This window comes from Lichenostomus cassidix, chromosome 2 (genome assembly GCF_008360975.1).
Source record: "Lichenostomus cassidix isolate B80296 chromosome 2, HeHo_3.0, whole genome shotgun sequence".
NCBI classification, from domain to species: domain Eukaryota; kingdom Metazoa; phylum Chordata; class Aves; order Passeriformes; family Meliphagidae; genus Lichenostomus; species Lichenostomus cassidix.
Window position 1 is genome coordinate 147607439 of NC_139482.1, and position 23030 is coordinate 147630468.

At 45.4% G+C, this 23030-nt stretch overlaps 2 protein-coding genes across 5 annotated transcripts in view; one reads left to right on the plus strand and one right to left on the minus strand.

Annotated features, from left to right (window-relative positions):
- TRAPPC9 (trafficking protein particle complex subunit 9) overlaps window positions 1-23030 on the minus strand; it is a 442295-nt gene that overhangs the window by 311056 nt on the left and 108209 nt on the right. The gene's annotated exons all lie outside the window — the stretch shown is intronic.
- Window positions 11679-13862, plus strand: LOC146442477 (uncharacterized). Its single transcript, XM_085053641.1, has 2 exons — window positions 11679-11729; window positions 12026-13862. Exon 2 carries the CDS (start codon window positions 12079-12081, stop codon window positions 12937-12939), a length of 861 nt encoding a protein of 286 aa, XP_084909767.1. The 5' UTR covers window positions 11679-11729; window positions 12026-12078; the 3' UTR covers window positions 12940-13862.

Here is a 23030-nt window from a genome sequence, read left to right on the forward strand (position 1 = left end):
TCTTAAAATATTGCGTAGAATACTAAATTTTCAGACAAAAAAGAGAGGGAGGGAGGGAGGAAGACAACTAAAATAATTATGACAGAACAGCAATTTCATTTTCTAATTCAAATTTATTTAACCACAATGATGAGTCTTTGCTTCTCTTTAAACCAGATCAACTTTTTTTTCTCTGTAGTTTGTTTGGGTGATTTTGGGTGGGTTTTTTGTTTTGTTGGGGTTCTTTTTGACAGGAGTAATTACAGTAAAGTAGATTTTCCTAGAAATTATAATTCAATTTGTTTCTAAAGTAAACAAATACATAATTTCAGCAATCCAGAATTCCTTCTATGCCCACTCCCCTTTTTTTAAGCTCAATTATTAAAACACAGTCAGAAATTGTATTAGTTAAAAGTCAAGAATTGCTTGGCAATAAATATGTATGACACCCTCTTTCACAGAAGAAAAACAGAAGTCAAAAGTTGCTTTTAAAATCAAGCAACAGCAAAGCATCAATACTTGACTCCACATTCCTGCATCTACATGACAACTGTCACACCCTGCTTTAAAATATAATAAGATTATAAAGAATCAAGTCGTTCTTGTCCATCTCTAACATTTTAATTTTATCACACCAAATGGTAAACAATCTGTTTGGCAACTTATGATCTATTTTTACCAGGTAGCAGGAGCACAACTTTTTCCTATTGAAATAAAGACACACGAGAGAGCAGTTTAAATATATCAACGTCACAGCTTTTAATATAGGAAAAGCGTAAATTACTCCTAAGGTCTCTGCTTGAGGGTTGATTGGTAATTGTTTGCCCATGGCAACCTCCCCACAGTTCAACCCAAATCAGAGAGAAAAAGAAGCTAAATGGATTTTAAATGGGAAGTTAACTTTTCTAAAGCAGACATGAAACCCTAATGAGTTCTGAAAAATGAAATCTATTAGCCTTACATGTAATATTTCAAATATTCAGTAATACACTTGTACCAAGGTAACTGCATTAAGCTCAAAATGTTAAAAAGAAAACATCTAAGTTTAAATTCCAAAGGATAACATGAACCACAACATTATGATGGGACCTACGGTCAGCCAAAACTTCGAAATAGAATCATCTGGACTTCTGTCTCCTAAAATCCTCTCTTTCCATCCATTAGAAGTTATAATTCTCCGAGAACTGGTACAATTTAAAAATAAATGAATAGAAAATAGAACAGAATTTTAAAAGCTTTGTAAGTTTCCCCTGCCCTCTATAGTCTTACACATTTTACCACTCCACCTTGGTGAGCCAGCTCACCATGGGACTTCATGGGGACACCTTTAGGACTTTATTTGCCTGGATCAGAAAGATGCTTTCATGGTCATTCTCCTCCTCACTCTTATTTACACTCTTAGTTCACATTGTGAAGTGGTCCTGAAGCATGAAACTAGATCATTTCAGGGTGAATTACCAGGGTTGCATCAGGAGCATCACCAGCAGGTCCAAGGGTGAGCTTTCCCCTCTGCTCAGCCCTGCTGAGACTCCTCAGGAGAGCTGTGCCCAGTGCTGGGCTTCCCAGCCCAGGAGAAACACCCTGGAGCAAGTCCTGCCCAGGGACACCCAGGTGGCTGAGGAATTTGAGAATCTATCCCGTGAGGAGAGACTGGAGTGTCTGCCTGGGGGAGAGAAAGCTCAGGGAGATCTCACCCATGCATATAAACACCCAAAGTGACGGGTTAAAGAAGATGGAGCCAACTGGGTTCCAGTGGAAAGATGAGGGGCAATGGGTGCAAACAAAATACAGAAAATTCCCTTTAATCACAAGGAAGAGCTTTATTATTGTCAGCATAAACATAAGAACAGGATGCCCAAAGGGCTTATAAAGTGTTCATTCTTGGAGATATTCAACATCTGACTGCACATGGCCATGAGAAACCTGCTGTAGCCGACAAGCTTTGACCAGGTGTGCTGGGCCAAACCATCTCCAGATATTCCTTTGAAAAGAAACAATACTGTGATTCTAAATCAGAAGGTGTACTCCATCTACTAGCCGACATTCCAGCACATATTGTCAGGTTAGAGACAGTCTGAAATAAAATTCCCCATCCCTCCTCAAAAGCACTGGCAGCAGAGACATCCCATCCTCAGCACTCCCTGCTTCACTTTAAAAATCTGCAGGGCTTTTTGCCACATTACTCACTAAAGTAAAGTCCATTTTGTCACCAGAGAGAGATGATGATCCAACTCTTGCTATTCCCATGAGTGTCCCTGGCTGCTGAGGTCTAGCATCCTGATGGCAGAGCTTCCATCCTTTCAGCCATTCCTTTTTCCCCCCTTTCTCAGTCCTCACTTGCAAAACTTCCCCTCGTGAGCCTTCTGGTCTGCTTCCACAAACAGAAAATTCTCTCCCTCTCCAGAAGGTTCAGAACAGGCAGCAGATCTTCTTGCCACTTTCTCTGCCATGCTACTCTTACCTGAACACCTCTGAGCTGTGGAACACAGGTGAATGACTGTGCATTTCGAAGGATTATAATCAACTTTACCACTTTCAAAAGTGCTGTGGACAACAGCCTGCACCACTCTAAGTATATCCCAAATTCATAAAAATGAATTGTTTATGCTCTTAGGCACTTAAATGCAGCTTTTATGCTTGATTGATGGAATCCATGGCCACCACTACCTTGTGCTTCTCTCCAACTTTTCTGTGCGCTTCATTAGGCACAAGTAGAAGAACTCCCAAGCTTTTCTCAACACGGTTCAGCCCTCTGCTTCACTGACCTCTGATGTGTTAAGGGAAATAAACAAAATTTTTTTAAAGTTTACTTCTTAATTTTGCTCTAGTTTAATTCTTTCCAACTAAATGACATAAATAAAGAAATCCAAGGCTAGGACAAGCAAGTGTTCATGTAAGGTTATATAAAAGCATGGTACAGCTAGACAGCATTTCAGTGTTTCTCATTTAATATTTCAAATCCTACATATAGAAAAATGAGATGGAAAAATGATAAGACAACTCTTAAAATTTCAAATAAAAATGGGGTTGCTTTTGACATATATAAATTCCACCTTTTCCATTTACAGGATTGCCAGTTGTCTCAAATTTTGTCAGAGGAGACTCCCAGTTTTGATAGACCTGTCATGTGCCCTGTCAAACAAACTTACAAGATATTGTAAAATGTGTAGAGGGAAGTATCTTTCTATTGTGGTGTGGGGATGACAGCTTTATGAATGATGTCAAGGAAAAATGTTGTTCTACAGAGAAAATATCTGGCAAGTTATTATACACTATTCACCCACTGCCCACATTACTCAAATGTTCCAGGCCTTGCTCTCCCTTTCTCCTGCTTCAAATTCAATTAGTTTACTTTTTCATAGGCTATTTAGAAGAGATAAAGAAAGGCCAACAGAATAAAAAACTTAATTTTGGTAATTGGAGAGAGAATAATTAGGGGGTTTAGCCATTTTCTGTGTAATGGGGATTGTAATAGAAACTTAAACCACAATTGTCCTGTTAGGAGCTGCATGTTTACACTGATTCTCTTAAAACTATAACACCATGTTATGTGTAATCTATTTTGAAGTGCTTCTTTTAAATGTTTGATGCAATCATCAATGCATGACCATACAAATATAAATAAAAAATAAATCCTAACTAACCGTTCTAACACAAACCCACATCCTAAAAAGTCACAAATTAGTACAATAATGTAAAGAATAGATGCTTTTTACTTCACTTTTCTTGCATAAGAAGATCCAGCTCACAGCTATTCCTTAGTACTTGCTAGGTTGCATCTTTTTCAAAAATACTTCAGGCAGCATGGTTTCAATGCTCATTTGCTGTTCTTTCTTTCACTTAAACAACAATATTACACAACACATCCAAAGTCTTCCATAGCTGGACACCTGCTCACCTACATTTCCTGAGATTCACTGCTGTAATAGAAAAGGAAAGAGTCTTTATCCTAACTAAGATAAAATTAATCAATGGTGCAGTCTGCAGAGAAAAGTTCTGAGTTTATACTTCTAAGAACAGGCTACATACAGCAACCAAAGCAGGAAGAACAGTGCAAGAACACAAAATACCTCTCAACCCACTCTTACAGTCACAAACAGTACAAGATTCCTTGAAACTGGTAAGAGAAATGAGTGTGAAAGTCCTTTTCTGCACAAAATAAAGCTGAATTCTACGTATTCAGTAACCCTCAGTGATCCTCTCTTCTCTGATCCTGTTCAAGGTTTTTCTGAATCCGGAAAAACTTTCACCATCTCCCTCCTTCAAGTGTTTTTTTCACATCTTCAAAGAACTCCAGTATGTCAAGCATATGGACTGTGAAGCACTGACTTCAAAAGCAAAATACAAGCCTGCTCCCCAATCTACAGGACACACTTATGTGTCCACTAATTCTGCATTACAGTTTCTATCAAAGTGTCCAACAGAGACATCAGGCTTAGCAGTACACTATGTCCCAGATCTGGAATTCTCAGAAAGTACTGGCATCATGTTTGCCATCTATCAATCAGTCCACAGGCACAGAGATGGTTGAAAGCAGGAGGTGACAAATTGCAGTTGGCAACTTAAACCTTCACAGCACTTCACAGAGGTGCTTGGGGTGCATTAATAGTGATTTTGTTCACTCCTACCACATTATTTTCCACACAAAATTGTTCAGCCTGGAAAAGAGAAGGCCTCAGGGTGACTTAACTGCAGCCTTCCAGTACCCGAAGGGAGCCCACAAGAAAGATGGAGGGAGACAATTTACACCACCATGTAGTGACAGGACGAGGGGAAATGGCTTCAAATTGAAAGAGATTAGGTTTAGATTAGGTATTAGGAAGAAATTCTACACTGTGAGGGTGGCAAGGCACTGGAACAGGTTGCCTGCATTCCATGTTTTCATGAAATTCAGTGTTAGTGATATGGTCGATCTATTAATCTGTTTTGCTGTAAATCCTCCCTGATTTGCAGCACTGTGCCACGTTACAAAAGATCACTGCACATTCACTGAAATGCCCATCACTGTAATGCAGAGAAAATAATTAAAAACCTTAAATTATGCTAACAGAATTTGTAAAATAATGTTCTGCAGTTTATCATTATGCTAAGGTATGTTTGAGGTATGGTACTGACTTCAAAGCTCACATATCTACAGACTTGTCTAAAAGACCTCCTTTTATCCCACAACACAGTGAGTCTTCCTCACTTCTGGAATACCTGTCCTGCACTCATCTCTAAGCCTGGAACTATGTGCCAGGTAATAAAATCAGGATTAGTCTAATATATTTTAAGTCATTATTAATGGAATCCACTAATCTGCCTGTGCTTTTAAGTGGTTGTATCAGTCAAAACATTAAGAGATGTGACAGACAATTTCTGCATGTGAAGTTCCAGGTTGCTGATTTATCCATAGATGTGGAATGTTTATTTCAATCAAGTTAAGAAGCTGGTGTCAAATGTTTTAATGTATAGAAAAATTACTCAGAAATTCAGCTTTGTGCTGCTGCAGATACACAGCACCACACGGAGGAGAGCACAAGGAACAGGAGAAAGGATTGTAGTTTGATTTCCTGCATGATACATAAAAATCATTATCTCTAAAATATAAAGACCGCTTCCTTGTAAAAAAGCCCAATATTCAAAATATGGCCTGCAAATGTTCTCACTTCAAATTTTCTGAGTATTTTGACAGCAAATTACTCATTAAATTCACAGCTAAACAAACTAAAATTTGCTTCTGCTCTTAAAACAGCAGTTCCTTTGAATGCTCATGATGGATGGTGTAATAAGTGTTTTGCACAGCAATGTTTTCATGTTTTAATTACACACACACTCAGCAGAGCTCCCAGGTGTCGTTTCCTGCACCACCTCACAAAGGATCCCTTCATCCACCGTTGCTTTATCCACAATCTAAGAGTCTCAGAAATTTTATCAGGAAGATCTGACAAGCAGACAGCCAACATGGAGGGCAAAAAGGAGCCTCTCCGTTTTGGGTGGATGTTATTTCCAGACGTCAAAGGGTGCAGGAGGAGGAGAAGAGCAGGAAGGGCTGCCAGCCCAGTGCAGGGTTCCTCCCTGCAGCCCAGGGGTATTTCCATAGGGATTCTGCCCCTCTGCTCTGCTCTGGGAAGATACCACCTGGAGAGCTGTGCCCAGCTCTGGGGCTCCCAACACCAGAACGAGGTGGAGGTGCTGGATCAAGTCCAGAGGAGGCCACAAAGATGATCCAAGGGCTGAGACACCTCTGCTCTGGGGACAGGCTGGGAGAGCTGGGGCTGTGCAGCCTGGAGAAGAGAAGGCTCTGGAGAAAACTCAGAGTGAGAAAACTCAAGCTACAAGAAAGCTGAGGAGGGATTTTTTTGCATAGGTACGGAGTGACAGGACAAGGAGGGATGGCATCAAACTGGAAGGGAGCTGGAAGGGAGTAGATTTATATTAGATACAGGAAGAAATTCTTGGCTGTGAGGGTGGTGAGCCCCTGGCACAGGTTTCTCAGAGAAGCCGTGAATGTCCCATCCCTGGAAGAGTCCAAGGCCACCTGGATGGAGCTCCAAGGAACTCAGTTTTGTGGAAGGTGTCCCTGCTCACTGGATGAAATCAAAGTCAAAGGAACATCTTCACACCACTGACAGAGGTGGACAGTTTACACACAGAATCAAACACCAACCCTTGTCCCTCCACAACAAAAGATTCCCCACAATTATTCCACTTTCTGGTAATGTGCAGTCTCGAGTTTTGCCTGTTTCCATCCTTATCACCATCTATGAGCTTTTACCTCTTATTCTCTCCCCATCCTGTTGCTGGGAGGACTGGGGGTGTGTCTGGTAGCCAGCCAGTCATCCCACAACACTGGAATTGTCTATGAAAACATAATTTTCATTTAAATTTTCTTCGTACTAAACCTCAAACAGGTAATTTTGTTCTCTCTTAAAATGGCCTCAGAAAATACTCCATTCAGTCACTCAATAGCACTCTAACATGCACACACCTCTCTCCTGATTTCATTGTTTTTATGAATTCATTTGATGTCATGATTTTAAACAATCCTTGAATCTAGCGTGCTTGCTCATAATAAATTGTATACTGGAAATTACCAGAAAAATACAGAAGATCTGATTCAGGATCATAACAGGAACTAAACAAGGCTAAAAAAAAAATACAGCACATAGAAACTTAACAATATATTCTTGTACTTGTAAAGACTGTGAAGAACTAAATCTTTCTGGGTCAACACTATGGCTCATTCCAGTCATTATATTTGTGTAACCTGAAAAATGAAGCATTCAGCACTTCATGGATGTCAAACTGACAGATTAAAATTAATAGTAATAATTGCTCTCAGTATTTACTTTAAATTATCTTTCCTAACATATTGCCATTGAATCCTTTATTTTCTGCCCTTTTCAGATGATTAGTTCTCCTGTTCCAGCCCATGTGTCATCATGGAGAACTGCTGACTTGGTCTAAGTGCAAGCAGCTTGTCAGAAACATCATCAAATCTGAGTTAAATATAGGTGGTGAACCATAATAAATGTGTCACTTACATTGTACTGCACCCTTACCGTTCCAAAAACGAAAGGAACTATTCACAATTTTATATTTTTATTAAGTAGAAAATAAAACGTAAAGGGGGTCAAGTTACAGAAATATTTCAGAAATAAGTGGTGGAAAAAGAGAATATACAGTTTAAAAGTCAATAGCACAGTCTAAAGAAAGGAAATCCTTCACCTTTCAGAAGGTAGCACTCTTGCTTCGGGACAAGGCACCGATTTTATATCCTAGTATTTAAATACAATGCTGAAAGACTTATATTTCTGATAAGACATAAAACCCAATCGTTTTCACAAGCAGAGAAGTGTTAAACTTCATGTTTTGGACAAATTTCATTCAGACAATTACATTCCAACTAACTACTCCTGTGATTTCAAATGTCTAAGAGTCACCAAAACAAATGACACCACCTTAGCTCTCACACCAGAACATGAGGCGCTAGAAGGTCACTGAGATAAACAGCAGTGTAAAGGTAGACAGTTTTAAATGTCAGCAAAGCAATTTGTGTAAGATATAAAATGCAATGAGAATTAAGCAGCATTTTTGAAAATCATGCTGAAAAGTAGATGGGATTTTTGGTTAAGTCACAGGCACATGGGGACTGCATTCATTAACCCAAGAAAGTAAGTTTTAAACAGTGGGTCCTTTGTTTACTAACAAAAGCTACTGCCGTGTTAAGTGGCATTGCTTTCTATAATTTGGCCAAAGCAAGCCCTGTTTTATGTGCATTATCTGTTTTCAGACACCAGAGAGTGGAGTAAGGATAATTCTTCAATATTCCTTACAAGGAGTACTACAAGCACACAGGGAATACTACGTCAGAGAGAAACAGGTAAATAAGACAAGGAGTTAAAAAAAATCATACAAAATAATGACTGAGTGAGTGAAAGAATGAAAATATTACCTAAAATAGCCTTGGAAATGGGCAAAGTCAAAGCAACACATTGTTTAGAACTTATTAGGCAAGATTTAAAAAATACAAGAAACATGTTTGATTTGTTAGAAGAGTTAAAACTACAATACCAAAGGTAAAGTTTCACTCATTAGAAAAGCCTGAGAAGGGTCAGAATAGGAAGTGCTTTTTTCATAACATTTCTCTTTTTTCATATAGGAGCCTTTTATGTTTAAATCAACTCCATGCATCACGCATTGGAATGGAACAAGGGTGTTTCGATTGTTAAAAAAATGGGGCGAAACAATGACTTTGGAATAAGGAAAGAAATAGACAAGAAGAAAATAATATAACTAAATCCTCTTTTTGAAATATGACAGGAAAGTTTAGCACTTACACTACAGTTTTTTAAGATAGCAGCCATTCAATAGACTATATCTGATTAAAGAAGTATAAAAGCACTTCTTTTATGGTGTACAGAAATACAACAGGAAAATAAGACAATATTTTCTTACTAGATTTATTTACTTGAGATTATTTTCAAGACACATCTTGCATTGCCATTGACAATATAAAATATCCTGCTAAAATAAGCTATCACTCCTCTGAAAAACAGATATAACTTCTGAAACAGCATTTGACTCCTTGACATCCAACTACACCCATCTAGCAACCCACAATCATATAGCTGAAAAAGCTTCTGAAGCCCTCTCTAAGGCATTTATACACTTATCCCAGAGAACTTTTACAGATATTTTGTATATTCTGTAATTATAAGTGTGTATCACGCGTATCTTTTGGCATAAATTAGAACCTAGTGGAGCAATCCAAAAGGTTGGTTTCCTTTAGTAGGGTTTCAATATTGCTTTATTTGAGGGAATAATTCCACACAAAGAGGCATCTTGAACTTTGAGGGTTGGCATTTGAGCCCCAGTGTCTACTAAAAAGGTTACAGGAACTTCTGGGAACCAACAGGACAGGTTATTAACAAGTCCTTTAGAATTCTTCTTAATCCTTCTTATGTAAAGCCACCCTCCTTCCCCCGAGTCACCTACTGAGGACAAACAAAAGGGTTTCCCACCATCTCCCCTCTCTCTGGCTCTACCAAGGAATGGCTGCAGCAGTGACAGCAGATTTTATTGTTCCCTCTTTTTCTGACTCTCACCCTTGCCTCCAGGGTAGAGATTTGATCAACAATCACTTGGAAATTACACCAATTTTCATGCATCCACTCCAAGCCTGGAGGGGATTGTTTAATGCCAAACTCACTCTATAGATCAATGAGACCTTGGGGATTTTTTTCTGTACTGCAACAGATACACTGCAGCAAACACAGGAGTGGTCTTCTCAAGGGGCACCTTAGTTAACTCCAATGTCCCACTCCTCACACATCGAGAGGTACCTTGTTTTATACATTTCTTATTACATCTCACTTTGAGGGGCACCTTTGTAAGGAACCAAATTTATTTATGCCTCAACAGTGTCCAGATTTTAATTACTACAGGGGCTGTACACTTGCAGGAGGCAGCTGGGACATGAGAGAGTGCAGGACACACCGACATGACGGTCTCTAAGCAGACAATCCCTTCAGAAAATGGCAGGGAGCTCTGTCTCTGCGGTGACTTCACCTGGCAGTCAGTCAGGGGAGAGAACACTTTTACCACTGGGCTGCAAGTGAACCCTCTGCACACGGGGAAATCCTGATGCCCAGGAAAATTTCCCTGACTGGCAATAGTTGCCCGCAAAGGAGCAAACCACGGGATGAGCCTTAGCACGCAGAAAGCAGTTCACTGGGCCATAACCGAGTCTCACCGTGTCAGTTTCTTGGAGATGGTGGGGGCTCTCCTGGAGGTTCAGCTCGTTCGGCCACCCCCTTGCCTTTTCTCCGTGCAGTCCTGCTTCATCCCTGCCCATCTGCCCTCTCTTCAGCCTGCCTTCACTGCTCTTCCTGCACACCGCCGGCACCAGCGCAGGACCTCAACCCTGCTACACTGCTCTTCCCGCCCTTGCCGGAAACAGCCTGCCTGCCACCATCCCGGCACGATGCCATCGAGCTTTCTGACCGTCACCGTGATCACAGCACGACGCTATCGAGTTTTCTGATCGGTGCCACCAACCGGGCATGACGCTATCGAGGTTTCTGATCACCGCGGCGACCTCTGCACGATGCTGTCCCCGGTTCTGACCACTGCCGTAATCGCGGCATGACGCTGTCCAGGGTTCTGATCGCCACTGTGGTCCCGTCGCGATGCTGTCCCCGGTTCTGATCGCTGCCCCGATGCTGTCCACGGTTCCGATCACCCCCGCGGTCCCCAGCCTGTCCTGCCGGGTCCCCCAGCCTGTCCTGCCGGGTCCCCCCATCCCCGCGGGCCACAGGCTGTGCGAGGCCACTGAAGCCACGCTGTCGCAGCAGGGAGGTCACACACGCCACCGGCCGCTCGGACACCAAGGCTGCATCCTGGGGTTCTGCTGGAAACGTTCTGTCCCTTTCTTCTGTTCCTGTTTCTCTTTTCCCCTCTCTGCTGAACTTTTCTGTCCATCTCCAGTGGGGACCATGTACAATATACTTATCAAACTACAGTTCTCAGATACAGTATTTGCCTCGTTGGCGCTTTATTTCATCCGAGAAATCTTTTCAAAAGAATCACTCCATGATTCCCTTCCAGCAAAATGCTACAACCTTGCATCAATCAAATTTACTGCAACAAAGACAGGACTGGTCTTCTTGAGCAGCACCTTAAGTAAATACCAATGTCCCACCTCCTTAAACCTCGAGAGGTACCTTGTTTCAATGATTTCTGCTACAATAAAGGCATGGTCTCCCCAAGTAGGACATTGCTTTAATTAATTTCTAAATTTCACCCCTTCACCTCGGAGAGTTACCTTATGTTAATTACTTCCAATTAAAAAAAAAAAAAAGATAGATCATTACGGTATGCAATTAACACTTTGGTAAGAAACACTCTCGTTTTCAGGGAATCCCATCCTCATGGCCACAAAGATGGTCACTGGCGGCTCACCTGATGGATTACTACAGGCTCTTTTAATGACTTTCAAATAGGGTGCCTCATTTTCTAAAATAAAGCAGTTTCTAAACTTTTTGTCAGAAGCAGTTCAAAACATTAACTTTGAAGCCTTCATCTTCAAAGAGGCAATGGAGAAACATTCCTACTTTTTACTTATTCACTACACCCCCAAAAGTCTAACAGGTTATTTACAGGACAGCAGAGTGACTCTCTCTGAGGTGGTCACCTTGACACCAAGAAAATGTCCGTGTCAGACCTGCCATGTCTCCATGGCCCTCAGTTGTCACTGCCACCTCCAGGTAAGCTCAGCCCTCTAATGGAAAGAGCAGCCTCTGCAAGAGTCAAGCTGCCCTATCTGCCACCAGCAGAAGCCTCTAGGTCTTCTCCCAGAGGGACACCATGGCCTGGGGGCCCGTGGGGCCAGTGGCCACCAACAGCTTGTGCCACCTTCTCCATGGGGCACTATGGCTGCTGGCAGGGCCCAGGAAACACCTTCCCTGGCAAGGAGAATGGAAGGACTCTGGCATGGGTCTGCAGCAAGGCAGGGCCATCGCCTGCCACCCGTGCCACCCACACAGGGTGCTGCTCCACACAGGGACCCAACTGGCGAGGAGGCGCCTGGGACACACCGAGACAGGGAAGCTCCCCATGGTGCAGGAAGGGCATGGTGACAACACCTGCACAGACCTGTTTAGACCCCTCACTTCGTATCTGCATGTAAACAGGCCTGTCAACTCCACCTTGAGCACCCTCAAGTCATCAGGTGTCTGCCAAGAGACAGAGAGAACCCCTCGGCCAACCAAGCAAACTGCGTGTCACAAGCAGCCATGCCCAGACAATGAGGAAGTTTTGCTTCATTTCATGCGGAGAAAGAGAGAGGAGATGGAGAAGCTGGAAGACGAAATTTACGCACAGCAGTTCAGAGCCATCTTCTCCTCCCTGCAAAAGGAAGAAAGCCACATGACATCCAGCTGCGTCCTCAGGGATCCATCCAGTCCCACCCTGGAGACAGCTGCAGGCCCCTCGGTGCTGCACAGCACTTGCAGCGGGACCAAAGACGCCGCAGGAAAGACACAAAACGACTCACACCCTGTGTCTCTTGACCAGCTGTTGGCCAAAGTAGGCTCTCTCTCTGATGACTCCCTGTCTTGTGACGCTCCTGTTAAGGAGCTTTCGGAAAACTGGGAGCAACAAGAGTTCCCTGACAGAGAAGCGGCAGGAGAGAGAGACAGCGAGCCACAGAGCATGTTGTCTCTCCCGCCGCTAGACAAAGAAGCTGAGGCAGCAGCTTCTCCCCACAGCAAGCTGCTCTGCACAGGGTCTGAGGATGCTTTCAAGCACCTTATGAAGACCCCGACAGAGCAGCTGGAGGAAGAGGATGGTGATCAAATAGAAGGAGATCTATTTGCAGACATCCTCTCCTCCCTACGTAAGGAAAACCTCGCCAAGACCACCTGTGTCCTCACAGATCTGTCAAGTGTCACCCTGGAACCAGCTGCAGGCCCCTAGGTGCCACACAGCACTTCCAGCGTGACCAAAGACTCTGCAGGAGAGACAGAAAACAACGCAGAGATTGCACCTGCTGACCTGCTGGCATAACTGTTGTCGGACACCTTACTGTCCTGTGGTGCTCTTCTGAATGAGCTACTGGAAAAGTGGCAGGAAGAAGAGCTCCCGGACAGCAAAGTGGCTGCAGAGAGGGACAGCGAGCCAGACAGCGCGTTGTCTCTCCCACTGCAAGACAAAGCAGCAGAGGCAGCAGCTTCTCTCCTGCACAGTGATCCCTGTGACAAAGGGCACAGTGAGCCTCTCCCCACGGCTCTGCCTGAAGACAATGATGTCTCTGGTTTGTGCCTTGCCTGACAATCCCGTGGAGGAAGAGAACACAGCATGCATGGAGCCTGGCCATGCCCAGGCCGCCCCTCCCCAGGCAAAGCCCTGCGGGGCTGGGACACTGGCAGAGCCTTGCCCGGTGCCTGCCCAGCCCCAGCCATGCACTGTCCCTTCCTCCCCCGCTGGCATGGCCATTGTCCCGCAGCCCCCAGCCCCACGGCCATGGCGCTCCATCCTCAAGACGGCCCGGCGGGCTCTGCGCAGGCTCTTCTCCTTCAGCTGCCTCAGGGGGCAGTGGGAGGAGTGACCCCGGCTGCCAGCACCAGGACAATCCCCGGACATGACTACCACTGTGAGGCAACCACTTGCCAAAGGCAGGTCCTGCTGCCAGCCCCAGCCCAGCACACCCAAGCAAAGAGCAAGGCAGCCTGCTCAGGGAGAGCTGGTTCAGAAGGACTGCAGTGCTGCCTTGGAGAATCCCACACAAGCTGACTTTAGGCCTGGGTGGCAGTGTGGGTGTGCATCCCCCCCCTGCCCCTAGGCTGGATGAGGAGCTGAGAAATGCTCCTTGGACCTCAGCAATACAAGCTAATGAAGCCACATCCTCTTTTCACAGGACAAATTGGAAAATGCCTGGCTACCCACAGCACGGAGTGGACAAAGGTGTTAACCCCGCAAAAATGACCCAGGGTCTGCATCTGCACCTCCACAAGAACCATCGAGACCCACCCTGCCAAGGAGTCCAGGGTCAGGAAGGACCAATGGGATGCCAATGGAGCCAAGTGTCTTGGCATGTCTTCTGTTTGATCTATTTCCCACCCCACGCCACCCCCGATCTTCCCTAACTCACCCCATCCCCCATATTCCTCCTCCTCTCACCCTCCTCTTTCCCATGCATTTCTATCTCCCTACCCCACATTTATTGTTAAATAAAATCCCTCTTGTTGACTTTGGTAGTTGGTCTCCTCAGCATCTTAACTCGCACAGAGTAATCTCTCCCTAATCACACCTTATCAGGAGCACACATCTACACACAGCACTCGAGGTGTGGCCTCCCCAGTGTCCAGCACAGAGGGACAATCACTGCTCTGGTCCTGCTGCCCACACTATTGCTGACAAACAAGGCCAGGTTGCCAGCAGCCTCCTTGCCCACCTGGGCACACTTTGGCTCACGCTCGGCTGCTGTCGGCCAGCACCCCCAGGGCCTTTCCCGCTGGGCAGCTTTCCAGCCACTCTGCCCCCAGCCTGGAGCACTGCAGGCCTTGTTGGGACATGAGGGCAGGACCCAGGCCTTGCTCTTCTTGAACCTCATCCCACTGGCCTTGCACCATCCACCCAGCCTGTCCACATTCCTCCCACAGAGCCTTTCTTCCCTCCATACATGGACGCTCCCACCCAACTTGGTGTCATCACAAATTTCCTACTGAGGGTACCCTCAATGCCCTTCTCACAGGTGACCCAGAGGCAGCCACAGGCAGCAGGGGGTACAGCATGGATAGGCTCCTGTACAGGCTCATCCTGGATCAGAACAAGTCATTGCAGTGTTTGGGAACAAGCAGTGCCTTTGTGGCCAGGAAGGCCAATGGGATCCTGGGGTGCATTAGGAAGAGCATTGCCAGCAGGTCAAGAGAGGTGATCCTGTCCCTTTACTCAGCCCTAGAGAAAGCCATCTGGAGTGCTGTGTCCAATTCTGGGCTCCTCAGGCCAAGAGAGACAAGGAGCTCCTCAAGTGTGTCTAGTGGAGAACAATAAAATATCATTAAGGGATGGGAGCATCTCTCTTACAAATATAAGCTCTGAGAGCTGGGCCTGTTCAGCTTCCAGAACATCTGAGAGGGGCCTTTATCACTGTCTCTCTGGAGGGTGTCAGAGGGCAGACATTCTCAGTGGTACCCAGCAAGAGTACAAGAGGCAACAGGCAGAAACTGATGCACAGAAGTTCCACCTGAATGTGAGAAATAATTTCTTTCCCATAGAATGACTGAGCACTGAACAATTTGTCCAAAAAGGGTGTGGAGTCTCCCTCACTGGAGATATTCCAGAACTGTCTGGACACAATCCTGTGCCATGTGCTCTGGGATGACCCTACTTGAGTAGGGAGGTTGGACCAGATGACTGTGGTTACTTCCAACTTGACCCATTCTGTGATTCAGTGAAATTCTAACACAGACTGACTCACCCTGGCGTGGACAAAGCCTTATTTAAACTAATCAAAGATACCTCCCACCTCCTACTAACGGACAACAAAAACCTTTCAGCATCCACTAGGAAGGTAACATTGCAGGACACAAGAAATCCATGGAATTTCTAGATTGTGGAAAGGGTAATTTTTTTAGTCACAGATGTTGGACAGGCCTACTTTCTCTAATCTTTTGGAAACTTCCTTCTGCCTAAAGAAGCACTGTTGCTGTATGTCACATTACTTTTACCTTGGTAAAACACATACTTTTTGCACTCATCAGCTTACCCAGCACTTTAGAGTAAACAAGAGTATTCTTGGCTGCTCTTTTATCAAGAAGAAAGATGGATGTCCTTTTTGTTAAGGCTATAAAAATTAGTTCCTTATAGTTATGAGTCAGAGCTTTCTGAAACAGCTTACTCCTTTTTCTCATAACGGAGCATTTAGCTTTCATGAGCAGCACTTCCACTAACGATCCTAAAACCAACAGCCTAGAAAAACCATGATGAGTCCTTACAAAGACTCTGGGAGCAATCATCTTCTCTTAAATATAGACAGAGCAGATAAATGCTGAGTTGGCCACAAATTTTCAGACAAACAAGAACTTGCTAATGATGGATTTTTGAAACTAAGAAGAATGGGACAGTAGGATAACCGATCATTTGCAAGATTTCTCTTGCACTATAACAGAAAAAATATGTAGCAGGGAACTCAAGGTTCCTGGAATAGAAGATCTGGATGCCAAAATTTATATGTCACAATCAGAGGACATTTAGAAAAAAGTTTTGAGAACATCATTCAGTTAACTCATGACCTCAAAGAAATCTGACCCAATAGTCCATCAATCTTCTTCAGAAGATCAGGATGAAGAGAAAGGCCTTTGCGATGTTAGGCAGAAGATCCAAAAATAAGGCCCATGTCTGTAGGGTATCACGCAGAGGTAGGGTATCTGTAGAGAATCACATTCCTCCTCCTTCCCAAAGACTGGATTTCAGAGGTTTTGACTTGTTCCACAGCATTCAGGAATTACAGGAGTTGATCCCTTGGATCCCTTCATATTTGTCAATGTTCTATACCAGTATTTTAACAGATCACAAAAAAAAGAGATCACTGCAGAAACCAGACATGGCCTGTCAAGGAATGTTGTGCAAATTAAATTTCCACTTTGTCTAAGTACATTAAAAAATTCAGCCACAGTTGCCTAAAAATTATTTCCATGCACACATAGATGGAATTCTTGATGCATGGCTCCAATACATGGAATTGCATGCCCCTTTATGAAGTCAATAATGTTTTCAAAGACTAAGTAATATTTTAGGCTTACCAAGTTTTTTATGTAACTTCCTATCCCTTTTAAATCTCAGCTCAAATACAGGGGTTCTCCCAGGTGTTTGCTTGAGACTTGTAGGCATTTATGTGCTACCAAAACCATCATCCGGAACATGTCAGTACAAGGGGATGCGAATTGTTGACAGCCATGCACACTTGTTGATAACTGAGTGATGGAAATTATTATTTTTTCAATGGAAAGCAACTAATATGCCAAGCAGAAGATGAATGACAGCCACTCAGTCTAAAAACTGTATCTTGGGAATTCTATCTGTTCTCAGTCAAGAGAAAAGAAAACTGACATACACAAACGCAAACGAAGTTGGTTTTAGGACTCCAAACAAATAAAACCCATTCTGAGAGGTGACGCTCTCTGCAAAAAGCTGTATGTAATGTGTTCTTTGCAGAACACCAAACAGAGGAAGGTACGTGCTGTTTCACAGATACTCTCAGTAACTGGAATTCAATACACCCAAAGACAAAGCCACAAAAATAATATTTGATGCCTCCACCTAAAGCAAACATCTCCTCAGTAAAATAAAAGCAGAAAGTTGCATTTTAAATGAACATTAGGAAACATGATTGGATGTCTCTTCTTCTTCACATCTGAAAAGCAAAAGCAACAACCTAAGCCAAGCATCCTATGTCTGAACAACTAAATACAGCTACACACCTTCCCGAAGAAACAAATTCCTACCTTCTCATCTTTTCCCCTTAGTCAACCAATGTCATCTGCTTCAGTTAAGATGAGTTCCAGCCAACACTCTTAGCCAAAACTCAATTTCAGTGACACACTAATCATCTAAAAAACCTGACCATCTGTGTTTCATGAAAGAGAGATGTAAAAATGAGTATTAGCAGCATATTGATGAAACTGCAAACCAATCTGTCACAACCTCCTTTGCAGTCTCACATAAAAGGCATGGTTGGCAGGAATCTAAAAAATTCCATGAGAAAGCTTCTGGAAGAGAAGAAACAACTGCTTCAAATAACTCACTTGTCTGGAAGAGAATAAAAAAGGGAGTAATTAAAGCATGGAACTGCCAAACAGTAAGATAACGTGGGGACCTGGTGTATTGGCTTGAAAACAAACCAGTGGGAGATCACAAGTCAAGATTGAAATTAAAAATAAGTGAAATAATACAAGGAAAAGCACTGACAAAGTCAGATACAACCTAACACCCTGTTAGGGTGGTAGTAGCAGTCCAACTGAAGTAGTCCAGCTGAAGCGGTGATCCTGTGAAGGTCTAGTCTCCAGCTGAAGATCCAGTGGTAGCTCTGGTCCTCTCAGGGAACCCAGTAGACAGGGCTAGCTCAGGCAGTTCCAAGGCCAGGTTATATCCACGTGGGAACACCTGGTTCCTCCCTCCTGGGCAGAGCATCCCACAATGGGATGAGATAAGTCCATGGGTCACACGGTGGGTCCCTGATGGCCCATTGCCTGTCATGCGGGGTGGGTCATTAGCAAGTGATAATAGCTAAGGATGGCCCATTGCCTGTCATCCGGAGTGGGTGATAGCAGCTAATGGCCCACAGCTGGTGGTAATAGAATACTTAACTACATCTATATTGCAACCTAGGACATTATCCACCCCTTATTCTATTACCATCTACACAGTTCTCACTTAAGATAAGGTCTCCTTGTGGTACACAACAGGTTTCCCCATCTGCCTTCATCACCCACCAAGTATAACCAGGTCCTTGGGCAAAAACCACTCCACGGATGGGTTTGCCTTTGCCTGAGGTGGGACTAATCCAAACAGTCTTTCCTAAAAAACCTCTTATGTGTACCACAGGGACTTTATCTCCATCCCCTGTGTGCAAAGGTTCGGACTCGGCAGGACCGGCTCGATTGATAGAACCCCTTGTGTTAACCATCCAGGTGGCCTTTGCTAAGTTCAGTTCCCAATTTTTGAAGGTTCCCCCGCCAAGTGCCTTCAAAGTTGTCTTAAGTATTCCGTTGCACCGTTCAACTTTCCCAGCAGCTGGTGCATGATAGGGGATGTGGTATATCCATTCAATTCCGTGTTCTCTAGCCCAGGTGCGTATGAGGCCATTCTTGAAATGGGTTCCGTTGTCAGACTCGATTCTCTCAGGGGTACCATGTCTCCACAGGACTTGCTTTTCCAGACCCAAGATGGTGTTCCGGGCAGTAGCATGAGGCACAGGGTAGGTCTCTAACCATCCCGTGGTTGCTTCCACCATGGTCAACACATAGCGCTTTCCTTGGCGGGTTTGGGGAAGTGTGATGTAGTCAACTTGCCATACTTCCCCATACCTGTACTTTGACCATCGTCCACCATACCACAGAGGCTTCACCCGCTTGGCCTGTTTGATTGCAGCGCAAGTCTCACAGCTGTGGATGACCTGTGAGATGTTGTCCATGGTCAAGTCCACCCCACGGTCACGAGCCCACCTGTATGTCGCATCTCTCCCTTGATGACCAGAGGCATCATGGGCCCAACGAGCTAGAAATAATTCTCCTTTGTGCTGCCAGTCCAGATCCACCTGTGACACTTCCACCTTGGCAGCTCGGTCTACCTGCTCGTTGTTACGATGCTCTTCATTAGCCCGACTCTTAGGAACATGTGCATGCACGTGTCGAACTTTCACAGTCAGTTTTTCTGTCCGGGTGGCGATGTCCTGCCAAATCTCAGCGGCCCAGATGGGTTTTCCTCTGCGCTGCCAGTTAGCCTTTCTCCAGCGATCTAACCATCCCCATAGCGCGTTGGCTACCATCCAGGAGTCGGTGTAGAGATAGAGCCTTGGCCATTTCTCTCGTTCAGCAATATCCAAAGCCAGTTGGATGGCTTTAAGCTCTGCGACCTGACTCGATCCACCTTGTCCCTCGGTAGCCTGTACAGCTTGTCGTGTGGGGCTCCATACTGCAGCTTTCCATTTCCGATCTGCACCTACAATTCGGCAGGAACCATCGGTGAAGAGGGCATAGCGTCTTTCACTCTCCGGCAGCTCGTTATACGGGGGTGCTTCTTCGGCACGTGCTACTTGCTCCTCTGCTTCTTCTGAAGATAATTTAAAAGTCTCACCTTCAGGCCAGTTTGTTATGATTTCCAGAATCCCAGGGCGATTCGGGTTTCCAATACGGGCGCGCTGTGTGATGAGAGCAATCCATTTGCTCCATGTGGCATCAGTGGCATGGTGGGTAGAGGGAACCCTTCCCTTGAACATCCACCCCAGCACTGGCAGTCGGGGTGCAAGGAGAAGTTGTGTTTCTGTGCCGATCACGTCTGAGGCGGCTTGGACTCCTTCGTAAGCTGCCAAGATTTCTTTCTCGGTGGGAGTGTAGTTGACTTCAGACCCTCTGTAACTTCGACTCCAGAATCCCAGTGGTCGACCTCGGGTCTCACCAGGCACCTTCTGCCAAAGGCTCCAGGACAGACCATGGCTCCCGGCTGCAGAGTAAAGCACATTCTTTACCTCTGGTCCTGTCCTGACTGGTCCCAGGGCTACTGCATGAGCGATCTCCTGTTTGATCTGGGTGAAGGCTTGCTGCTGTTCCGGGCCCCAGTGGAAATCGTTCTTCTTGCGGGTGATGAGGTAGAGAGGACTCACAATCTGGCTGTACTCAGGGATGTGCATTCTCCAAAAGCCTATGGCGCCTAGGAAGGCTTGTGTCTCCTTCTTGTTGGTTGGTGGAGACATCGCGATGATCTTATTGATGACCTCAGAAGGAATCTGACGCCGTCCGTCTTGCCACTTTACTCCCAGAAACTGGATCTCTCGGGCAGGTCCCTTGACTTTGCTCTTCTTGATGGCGAAACCGGCTTCCAGGAGAATTTTGATGATTTTCTCTCCTTTCCCAAATACTTCCGTTGCTGTGTCCCCCCACACAATGATGTCATCAATATACTGCAGATGTTCTGGAGCCTCACCCTTTTCCAGTGCAGCCTGGATCAGCCCATGGCAGATGGTGGGACTGTGCTTCCACCCCTGGGGCAGTCGGTTCCATGTGTACTGCACACCCCTCCAGGTGAAAGCAAACTGAGGCCTGCACTCTGCTGCCAGAGGAATGGAGAAAAAGGCATTGGCAATATCAATGGTCGCATACCACTTTGCTGCCTTGGATTCCAGCTCATACTGAATTTCCAACATGTCCGGTACAGCAGCACTCAGTGGTGGTGTGACTTCATTCAGGCCACGGTAATCCACTGTCAGTCTCCATTCTTCACTGGACTTACGCACCGGCCATATAGGGCTGTTGAAGGGTGAGTGAGCCTTGCTGACCACCCCTTGGCTCTCCAGTTCCCGAATCATCTTATGGATGGGGGCCACAGAGTCTCTGTCAGTGCGGTATTGCCGGCGATGCACTGTTGCTGTAGCAATTGGTACCCGCTGTTCTTCAATTCTCAGTAGTCCTACAGCAGACGGGTTATCTGAGAGACCAGGCAGGGTATTCAGTTGTCTTATGTCTTCTGTCTCTACGGCTGCTATCCCAAAAGCCCAGCGATGTCCCTTCGGGTCCTTGAAATATCCACTCCTGAGATAGTCTATGCCGAGGATGCATGGGGCGTCTGGACCAGTCACGATGGGGTGTTTCTGCCACTCGTTCCCAGTTAAACTCACTTCAGCTTCCAGTACAGTCAGCTGCTGGGATCCTCCTGTCACCCCAGAAATAGAAATGGATTCGGTCCCCCCATACCTGGATGGCATCAGGGTGCACTGAGCGCCGGTGTCAACCAAAGCCGTGTATCTTTGTGGGTCAGACGTGCCAGGCCATCGGATCCACACAGTCCAATAGATCCGATTGTCCCTTTCCTCTACCTGGCTAGAGGCAGGGCTCCTCTAATCCTGTTTTTGGTGCACGATGTTCTTCTCCTGTAAATGTGTTCCTGAGGTCCCTTCAAGCGGATCAGTCATATTATCACTTCCATTCTGTCTGGAGTTCTGTCCACAAGAGACTGGGGCAGTGTTGTACCTAGATGAGCCTCCTGAAGTGGATGTTTCCTTTTTCAATTCACGTACCCGGGCTGCTAAGGTGGAGGTGGGTTTCCTATCCCACTTCCTCATGTCTTCCCCATGCTCTTGAAGGAAAAACCAGAGGTCACGTCGTGGAGTTTGTCTTCTTTCCTTGGCTGGGGGATGTCTGCTCCTGATGGCAGAGACTCGGGTTGGTTTCGGTGTGGCATGGAAAAATCCTTCTTTGAGCTCTTTCCTTAGTTTCTGATTCTCTTCAATCAAGCTCCGGACTTGCTCGGCCAGGTTTGTTTCCACTGATGAGACCTGGGTGCGTAGTGGGGCGGTGACAGTGTCCTCATAAATTCTCAGTTTGTTTGCTAACACGCCCACCTGGTCTTCGCCTTCCCTCCACTGCAGTGTTGCCAGGTAACAAGAGTATATCTCTGGTCCGAGCCGCGCGAATCTTAGCCACATTTGTGAAGTGCACTGGACATTATCTGGGTTCTTGGGGAATCTCTCGTTGTCCGAGAAAATGATCTCTAGCACGGCCAATTCCCTCAGGCATCGGATACCTTGTTCTATTGTGTTCCATTTTCTTTGGTGCATCTGGAGGTCTTCTTTGCAGAGGTATCTGTCCCGTACACTCGCCAGCAATCGCCGCCAGAGGCTGAGAGTTTCCTGGGTTTTCCCAATTCCCTGGTCAATGACCACATCCTGGGACAGGGATCCCAGTTGCCTGGCCTCACTTCCGTCCAGAATGGTGTCATTAGCGGCGGCATCCCAGATGCGGAGCAGCCAGGTTAAGATGGACTCATTCGCCTGCCGGGTGAATTCCCTCCGTAGGTCACGCAGCTCCCCCAGGGATAGAGAGCGAGTGATGATCTCCGGCTCTGTCTCTTCTGCTTGGTGAGATGGTCCTGCCGCATCCCCATCAGTCGCTATGCGGACTGATTTGCTCTTTGATTTCTTTTTCTGGACGGGGGCAACTGCTACAGGCTTCGGCTGTTCTGATTTGCTTTGTTTCTCCTCAAGAAGACAAAATAATGTTCTGATCTTCAGCATGAGGTACACGGTGCTGGTCAAAGAGAACAGAACTGACAAAAACATTATGCCATCCCTAGCATCCAGAGAGAACTCAATATTGTCAAGGACAGCTGTGCCTGACCTGAAATGTTGGAAGAAACCGCTCTCTCCTCCTAGCCCCAGAGGGTGTGTGCGATTGCTGAGGAGGTCCCAGATGGAGCAGCTCAGGTTAGGCCAGGCAGACAAAGTCGAGTAAATATACCGAATGGTGTTCATCGCCTCACAGGTTACTATGCAATAGGCATAATAAACCAATAGA

Coding starts and splice junctions, on each gene's coding strand:
- LOC146442477 (XM_085053641.1), top strand. CDS start 12,079: ATGGTGCAGGAAGGGCATGGTGACAACACCTGCACAGACCTGTTTAGA.